The 9320-nt window shown below is 40.0% G+C and overlaps 2 protein-coding genes across 3 annotated transcripts in view; one reads left to right on the forward strand and one right to left on the reverse strand.

The window, feature by feature from the left end:
- Positions 1 to 3681, forward strand: part of LOC119483572 (ly6/PLAUR domain-containing protein 6-like) — a 43588-nt gene extending 39907 nt beyond the window's left edge. Inside the window, exons 2-5 of the mRNA XM_037761807.1 lie at positions 1750 to 1916; positions 2690 to 2788; positions 2879 to 3009; positions 3087 to 3681. Coding sequence (XP_037617735.1) covers positions 1796 to 1916; positions 2690 to 2788; positions 2879 to 3009; positions 3087 to 3263 — 528 coding nt within the window. The 5' untranslated portion in view covers positions 1750 to 1795 and the 3' untranslated portion in view covers positions 3264 to 3681. The remainder of the gene's footprint in view (positions 1 to 1749; positions 1917 to 2689; positions 2789 to 2878; positions 3010 to 3086) is intronic.
- A 611-nt stretch (positions 3682 to 4292) lies between these two features.
- The window catches only part of mmadhca (metabolism of cobalamin associated Da), a 7862-nt gene continuing 2834 nt past the window's right edge, over positions 4293 to 9320 (reverse strand). For both annotated transcript variants that reach the window (XM_037761782.1, XM_037761783.1), the window contains exons 2-8: positions 9287 to 9320; positions 8006 to 8147; positions 7348 to 7565; positions 6590 to 6695; positions 6383 to 6507; positions 6203 to 6289; positions 4293 to 4997 (exon numbers count right to left, since the gene is read on the reverse strand). The exon at positions 9287 to 9320 is cut by the window's right edge and continues 8 nt beyond it. In XM_037761782.1, the coding sequence (XP_037617710.1) occupies positions 4779 to 4997; positions 6203 to 6289; positions 6383 to 6507; positions 6590 to 6695; positions 7348 to 7565; positions 8006 to 8147; positions 9287 to 9298 (909 nt within the window). In that variant the 5' untranslated portion in view covers positions 9299 to 9320 and the 3' untranslated portion in view covers positions 4293 to 4778. The remainder of the gene's footprint in view (positions 4998 to 6202; positions 6290 to 6382; positions 6508 to 6589; positions 6696 to 7347; positions 7566 to 8005; positions 8148 to 9286) is intronic.

The raw sequence follows: 9320 nt of genomic DNA on the forward strand, positions 1-9320 counted from the left end.
CTAAAAAAAAGTGTTTATACATACATTGTGCCTCTATTTCATTGATAAATCAATTCATTATTGTGAAAAAGCACATCACAAGTCTCCAAAGCCCACGTTAACCTATTAAAAATTTTTGTCAAAGAAAATGGCCCAAACCCCAAAGATATTAAGTTTAATCTCATAAAACACTAAGAAACCAGCAAATCTTCTCATTTGAGAAGCTAGAACTAGTGAAAATTTGCGATTTTAACGACTAATTGCTTCAGCTCTAGCTACTATCATGCTGTCTTCCTGTCAATATGCAACCCGGTATAACGTCAACGCATTTAATAGACCCTCCTGTCCACCAGAGGATAGTGTAGCTCATCACGTTCTGCCTCGCCGAGGCGTGAATATTACATGTATGTAGGTGCAGTAGCCTACCAGCAGGGGGCAACAAAACCACTTAGTTAGGTTTAGGGAAAAAAAGGTGATGGTTGGCCTTAAAGTAAAAACAACGTAACATCAGTACGGAAAACCCGTCACTAACTACATTGTAGTCACTACATTGCGTGAAAATGACACGCCTGAAGCAAGAACGGCGCTCTTATTACACACTTTTGCCTTCCGGATAATCGTGTCATTCACACAATTTTTGTGCAACCAGGCTGCAATATACTCTACGTGTTCATCATAGTCCAATTAAATAGATTTGCATAGCATTCAAAGTGATTTTACTCTTAATTATTATGTAAAATTCTTCACAGTACAATGTTCAACGTGGTTTAAACTGAGTAATCAGAGCCTTTAGAGCCTGCTGTGCACAGCAGAGTGCAGCATGGTTATTCTGTCTGCAGCAAAGATGTTGATCAATGTTATTGGGGCATGCATAATGCTAAGAAAACAAGCATTTACAAACCACACAGCCCGCACAATGCCCGGGGATAAAAACAGAAAATGGAGTTAGAGGCATCTGAACTCATCACTGATCTTACACTACCGATGTCAATTCAGGAGCAAAACCAGGTCATCTGGTGTCTAATTCATTGATGGACGTCTCAGTGAATCTAAGAAGAGTATTTGTTCTTCCTGGACTGTAGCTGAATACTATGACAGTAAAAATATATATATAACATAGCCTGTGTATGTCTAATAGAAGTCTGTTAATGGTAATGAAATTGTTTTTTTGCTGAAACGCACAACAAAGCCCGAAGAAAAAATATGTTTTTTACATTTCAGTTTTATATCAATCAATCAAAGACTTTTTTCTTGCATGCATGCTCAACAAAGTCAGTCTCATACTGAACATCTAGAAGGGGGAAGTGTCTCTTTGTTGTCGCGATCTCCGTTTTAAAGGAGTCGGACTAAAACACAATACACATGCTGACTTGGCTTTAAAAACAAATGACCCGTTGCATGACAGAGAAAAAAAGAAAAAATCTGGCAAGCGGGGACAAATGGCTAAATTCCCAGAGGGCAAATGGGGCTTGTAATTGAAACATAACTCATGTTTATGTCAGAAGTGATAGTTATAATAGATGTCTTCCTGTCCTCTGTGTGTAGACCGGTAGGGTTCCTTTTGACGTTTAAATAATGCAGCGAGCTCACAGCGTGAGCAGCAGCTGATCACTTTTATTATTAGACGTTGGCTCTGAGTCTTCGAGACGATTCACTGCAACGTATTTTTTAATATGTTTCAAGTTATATTAATTTAAAATTCATGAACGTACAGCTCCTGGGGATTTATCTGGTGTATTTCAGCTACTCATCGTCTCTTTTCTCCAACAGAGTTTGCTCGCCCAAACAGAAAAGTGCATGAAGGAACTTTGGGCCAATGATGGAGGCCTGGCCAACAGTGGCCTGGGTGCTGCTAATGACCAGCGTCGCTGATTGGCTGAGAACGGTCCAGTCACGAGACTTCACCATGACGGACATCATCCTGCTGCATCCCTCAAGTAGGAGCTTAATATTACTGTTTGCATATTTTTGAATGTAAAAAAACTGTCATGTCCATTTTCAAAGGAGTCCCTTGACCTCTGACCTGATATGTGAATGTAAATGGGTTCTATTGGTACCCACAAGTCTCCCCTTTACAGACATGCCCACTTTATGATAATCACATGCAGTTTGGGGCAAGTCATCGTCAAGTCAGCACACTGACACACTGACAGCTGTTGTTGCCTGTTGGGCTGCAGTTTGTTATGATTTCAGCATATTATTTTATACTAAATGCAGTACCTGTGAGGGTTTCTGGACAATATGTGTCATTGTTTTGTGTTGTTTATTGATTTCCAATAATAAATATATACATACATTTGCATAAAGCAGCATATTTGCCCACTCCCATGTTGATAAGAGTATTAAATACTTGACAAATCTCCCTTTAAGGTACATTTTGAACAGATAAATTTGCGATTAATCCCGATTAATTATGAACAATCATGCAATTTAATAATTGAATCGATTGACAGCTCTAAGAAAAGAGATAATCTCCTCGTTCAGTCTCAATGATGAATAATTAAATTTTAAAATATTGCAAAAATTACCTTTTTAAAAAAGCCTTTAAAAGTGTACTCTGTTATTCATTTTAGTTATTAGTCTGCTTTATATTACATTGCACATTTTATTTGTCTCCTGCTTAACATAGTTTTGCTGTAATTTACTTTACACACATGTAAATATACTAAAAATACTGAGAAGTACTGAAGTGTGTGTCTGTCCTCCACAGCTACTCCTCATCCTGGAGGCTTCAAGTGCTTCACGTGTGAAGACGCTGCAGATAACTATGAGTGTAACCGCTGGGCGCCGGACGTCTACTGTCCAAAAGGTACGTCAGCATTTGTTTCTATGTGTGCAGCTGGACTGAGCTGAATACAAACCCCAAAGACTACATTTGATTATTATTTTTGTCTTCCAGATGCCAGATACTGCCACACGCTCCACATGATGGATAACCACGGCGACAGTGTGTCCGTGACCAAGCGGTGTGCGACCCTGGAGAACTGTCTGTTTACCGGCTGTGCTGATGTCACTGATAACGGCTATCAGGTGTGTAGAGTTGTTATAAAAAAAAAAAGTAGTCGCAGAATATTTTGGGGACTCAACATTTAAATCTCCTCCGCCAGATGTGCTCATCCTGCTGTGAGGGCAACATCTGTAACGTGTTGGTGCCGAGGAACGCCAGCAGCTCCGTCTTCTCCTCCACTTCTCCTCTGGTCAGCTCGAGCGGAGGGTTTCTTCCTGCGACGCTGAGCTACGTCATCATCATCATCATCTGCATCTTCACAGCTGGACATGTTTGAGAGGGGAAACTCTGCATCTGTGTGCATATCAGACCGAACTTAAAGGTGCTCTATGCAACACTCAGAGCATTAAAGAGGACCTATTGTGCTTTTTTCCCCTTTCCTTTAGTGTGTTATTTAGTGTTTTTGTGCATGTAAAAGGTCTGCAAAGTCCACGCCAAAGGGAGAAACACTGCTCCTGAACTGCCTGAAACGCCTCCCTTGAAGCCCCACCTTTTCTTCCGTAACGTGGTGATGTCACAAAGTAACCTAACCACCTACTAATAGTCTCGAGCATCCAGACTAACCTATTTGGTAACTTTGAAAATGTATTACAACCATTTGCAACAAAATGTCATTTGAACTTGTTATTTTTTTTACGCTTGACTGGACCTTGCTGTAAAATAAGCACCATGTTCTCATAAAAAAGTATACAAAGGTAACACATCAATGTGTGTATGTGGCATGCAAATTAACCCTCTGAGACCTGACTGACTTTACTGTCTTTCAGAGGCTGTAGTAGGTTCAGTTTTAGAGCTAAGGTGAAGCTACAGATATCATATGAAACGAGAAAACGTCATACTAGTTTCTCGGGAAGGAGATTAAATAACGCTCCAAAGTGGGGCTTAATTTTAGCAAGGAAAAACTGGCATGGTCATTTTCAAAGGGGTCCCTTGACCTCTGACCTCGAGATATGTGAATGTAAATGGGTTCTATGGGTACCCACGAATCTCAGAAATCTCAAAATGTCAAGTTTTTGATAACAAATCACACTCACTATGGTGTTCTTCAAGGTCTTGGTGTCTTAAATGCCTTGCTCCATTGTCAGAATATTGTTGTTACGTTTATGTCTTTTTGCTCACAGTATCTCAAATTACACTCAGATTTTTTTTAGTGTACAAACTTTTATTTTGTTGTATACTTTAACATGTTTAAATATAGGTAACTCTTCATTATGAAAATTACATTTCAATCTGGATAATTTGGTTATCCGTGTATGAAGAATGGGGTGGTGAATTTATTGCACTTCTGTGAAGGAACACTCAGAGCTACGGGGAATACAGCGTCACTGGAGACACTTTATTTGACTTTCACAGCTGTAGTGCTTCAACTCAAACAGTACCCATATCTCTTTAGAACAAAAAGAAACAACACTATACATGTTCATATGAAAAGTTATTGACCTGATATCTGAGTTTCCATCTCAAATCCATAGTTCTAGCATAAAAGCACAGACGATGTCATCCTCCAAACATCGTCTACGAGCTTCTCAAACAGCAGATATTACATGTTCAAACGCCTTTTATTTGTAGTCAGAGCCCTGCCCTCTGCACTGTGTTTCTCCCTGGGTGTAGTGCAGGGTAAGCCGGGTTGACCTGATTATAGTCTCAGTCAAGTCCTTGTTACAGTTACGACAAACTTTCCTTTCACTGATACAACCCTGTACCAACACTACCATATTCCAAGCTTCTTCAAACCATAAATAGAGGCCTCGTTTGGATTTAGTTCTGTGGAATATATATATTTTAAAAAAGCCTATTCCTCATCAGCGAGTACATTAGAAAGTCCTTGTAGTCTCGCTATAGCTGAGCTGTGAGCGGGTGCGTTGGTGAAAACAGTCCCCACAAACAACGGCGTTCCTCTCAGGATGTGGCGGATGACCGTGCAGGAGCCCGACACTTCGATGTGGAAGCCCAAATCTCTTAGCTCCTCCTCTGTCCGCAGTTTGGTTTGACTCGATGGAGATGCAAAGAACTGTTGGGGAACAAGGTGATGGTGACGCAATGCATAAAATTCCCTTGTATTCACTGTTAAAGGGCGGGTCCATCTGCGCTCTGTCAGCTGTTGCAAAAAGCAGTGATGTAGGTTACCAAAGTCAGCTAATCAACAAGGTTATGACTTATGGAAACGCTAGCAATTTGGAAATAACTGAAAGGGTTAGTTGGGATTTTTTGAAGTGGGGTTGTATGTACAGTATACTCCGGCGTTCTGTGAAGTAAAATTACTCCTTTTTTGAATGTAGTCTGGTGGCTTTGAAGACAGCACTATGACAGCTTCAGGTCCCCGTCGGAAAGGGCTGACAGCAAGGTAAAGCGGCTGTGGACGGGAGCAGCAGAAAAATGTATTTTAGCCACTTAAAAAACATATTTTCACCGCTTTACCTTGCCGCTAGACAGCCCTCTCCGACGAGGAACTGAAGAGGTTATACTGGTGTCTTCAAAGCCACCAGACGCCATTGACAAAAACAGTAATTTGACCTCTCAGAACAGGGGACTTACTGGTCTACCGCTGCCTCTATAGATTAGTTTGTTTGTGTTATTGTGTGACTTTCAGATCTGAACTAACGTGGCGTCCACAGCAGTACGTTGCTCAGCTTCTGTGCCGCCAGTACTACTGTCTGCTTCTCCAAACTGGGAGCACGCCGATCACCATCTAAGCTACTGTAACGTAGGGCTGAGCAATATATTGATATTGGGATATGAGACTAAATATCGTCTTAGATTTTGTGTTGTGTTGTATTTTTTTTTTTTTTAATGCTGCATTACAGCAAAGGGATGTCATTTTCTTAACTTCCCAGACTGTTTTTATTATTTGCATTAACCCACTTCATCATTTTATCCTCATTACTGATGTTTATCAAAAATCTCATTGTGAAAGCACCAATATTGTCGCAGTATCAATAGAGGAATTTGGTAAAAAATAGCGTGATATTTGATTTTCTCCATATCGCCCAGCCCTAATGTAACGTTAATACACGGACTATAAGGATGTATATATACTGTACATGTAGCAGCGTCGTCATGCAGAAACTTTACGTCAGGTCACGTGGAAACGTTTTTAGAAAGGCTTGAAGGGAAAATAGCATTTTGACACTAAAACATACATAGTTTGAGCAACCCCAAAAGTAATAGACCCGCCCTTTAATGAAAAAAATGACTACTACAAACGGAACAACTCACAGCTTCTCCTGTTGTTGGGTCGATGAAGTCGGCCCAGTAGCCCGCGGTCCACAGAGCGAAGCACATCTCCTTTGCTCCGCTCACAAACTGCAGGGAGGAGGAAATGCAGTCAGCGGCTGTTTCAACATGACGTCACATCTCATCACACTTACAACGACAATAAAATATCACAGGACTCACTTTGTGGAGCAGCTGGTCTTTGTCCAGCTCTGCTGCTGCCTCCTCCGCACGCCGACTGTTACTCTGTGTGACCGTCACTACTGTGATGGAGGTGGTGGGCGCCGAGGGGAACATGAGCTCAAGATCTGACACACAGAGAGAGAGAGAGTTTTGTTACTTCAGGTTATGAAGAGTCACTGTATAAGATGCCAAATAGCAGTCTCTTACCTTTCCTTAACAGCTCAGGGCAGGAACTTATGGAGCAGTCTGCGTCCGTCTGATTAAAATACTGCTCAGCTTTGTGGACTCTGGTGTCTATAGTACCCAGGTTTCCCTGATGAACACACAAATACACATTGGCAAAGCAGCTCTGAGGCCTGGAAATCATTTATTCTGACTGATAATATCAATTTCTTTGGAAATTAAACCCAAAATGAAAATTTGGATACATGCAGTGTACAAAGCTGTCTTGGAGAATGTTTTAATATGTGTTCGTATCATGTGTCGCAGTGGATAATGTGATATTGGTCAATTGAATCATCTATCCAAAATTAGGGCTGTCAAAGTTAACTTGATAACGCGTTAATGCAAATTACAAATATCTTAAATATTCAACGGGCCACCAATCTTTTGGAGGGTGAAGAGGGCTCAGTTCTAAAGCTACAGTGAAGATACTGCTATCATATGAAACTAGAACCTAATGAATCCATTGATACCAACCATGTCATACTAGCTTGTCGTAAAGGAGGTTAAATAACGCTCTAAACTTGCGCTACATTTTGGTGAGGAAAAACTGTCATGGTCATTTTCAAAGGGGTCCCTTGACCTCTGACCTCCAGATATGTGAATGAAAATGGGTTCTATGGGTACCCACGAGTCTCCTCTTTACAGACATGCCCACTTTATGATAATCACATGTGTGATTACATTAGAAATGTTCTCTATGGTAGCTACAGCCCTGCCGCAAGTAAAAAAAAAACACTTACTTGGAACTCATTAACAAACTGGGCCAGTATGAACTGATGTCTCTCTGTGCAGCTTGGGGCCGTCAGTACATCAGGCACCGTCCGGTGGACTGGAGTCTTCCTCTGGTCCTCCATGCCCTCCAGGTGACAGTCAAACCCAACGTTACCCGGTAACTGAAAGCGCTGGTCCTGAGGTCCGAATGGTCCCATGTTCTCATCAGGCCACACGGTCCTGGGGCCTGGAGGGGACGTGACAAAGATATCTGAGTGGGTTTGCCTCTTTATGTTTTTAAGTCATAGTCAAGTCAGCACCCTGACACACTGACAGCTGTTGTTGCCTGTTGGGCTTCAGTTTGCCATTATTTATGCTAAATGCAGTACCTGTGAGGGTTTCTGGACTATATTTGTCATTGTTTTGTGTTGTTAATTGATTTCTAATAATAAATATATACCTACATTTGGATAAAGCAACATATTTGTCCAGTCCCATGTTGATAAGAGTATTAAATACTTGACAAATCTCCCTTTAAGGTACATTTTGAACAGATAAAAAATGTGAGATTAATCGCAATAATCATGCGATTAATCGTGATTAAATATTTCAATTGATTGACAGCCCTAACTAAAATATAAGTCAGTGGTTCCCAACCTATTTTCCTTAACTTACTACTTGACTCACCTGAGTCTGTGTGTGATACAGTAATGTAAGGCTCATCTGAGCTTGCAGCAGAGAAGGTTCTGGTTCTGCCGACCCGCAGGGCAGCTAATGCTTGATGGCCAGAGGTCTTACATAAGACCAACCTGCCTCGACTACACAGCAACTACATGGGAACAAAAGGCATCTGTTAACAGACAGAAACATTTTAATGAAGCCAACATTAAACAGTATTTCATTACTCCTTACTACAATACAGTATGCCTGAAGCTATACACTCCTGTGTGTTTTAGGTAAACATGCACATCTACTGTAACTCAAGTTGACTTTTAGTAATTGCTTGAAACGTCATGGTATGATTCACACAGCTCACTACAAGTGGGATAAAATCCGGGAAATGTTTGTGTCACTTTTGCAGTGTAAATACTGTAAATCTACTGTTACATATATGTGCAATAACATATGCTGATCTTTCTGTGCAATAATTATCTGATGCTGTGCAATAATTATCTGACGGACACTTTGTGCAATAATCTGGCAAAACTGTCATCTCATCAATATACATACTGTATTTTTATTGTATTATCTTTTATAATTATATTGCGCTATCTCTTTTTTTTATTGTATTATTTTTTCATTAGCACCTATGGGATTGTCACAATCTAATTTCATTGTATTACACAATGACAATAAAGGGCTTGAATCTTGAATCTAATGCTTTAAGCACTGAACAAATACCAAACTAATGACCACATTTCTGGTACATTTCCTGCACTTTATTATTGAATTCAAACAATATAGCACCATCTTACTCAATGTTAAAAACAAAAAAAGCAATTAATACCTTTAAGTTATTAAATTAACATAATATGATGTATACAAATTAAACTATGGCATTACAAAAAATATATGGAATTATGTTTGTTTTATCTTCTTTTTTGTTTCTTTTTTTTTTTTGGTCAACTAATCTAATATTAAATATCAATGTACAATATATCAACACCCAATGCCCCTGTGTAAATTATGACAACCAGGGCTGTGAAAGTGAATTAATAGCACTTTCACTTAAGAAGAAGAAGAAGAATTCTCTTGAACTTTACCTTGGCTAACCTCTAAATAATGTCCACAATCATCATGGGCTAAATATTAGTCCAGAAAATCCTAAAATACTTTGTATTCTGTGTGTAATTTGTACGCTGAAGCAATATCCTGTCTGGTGGACACTCTCACTCTTCACACAAGGCACAGCAGAGGTACAAGTAGCCATACAGTGAGCTACAGCTACAGGAAAGTTATGTCACTTACACTGCTGGACATTGTGGTTCAACTCCTTCTGCTT

This window comes from Sebastes umbrosus, chromosome 24 (genome assembly GCF_015220745.1).
Source record: "Sebastes umbrosus isolate fSebUmb1 chromosome 24, fSebUmb1.pri, whole genome shotgun sequence".
Lineage (NCBI taxonomy): Eukaryota > Metazoa > Chordata > Actinopteri > Perciformes > Sebastidae > Sebastes > Sebastes umbrosus.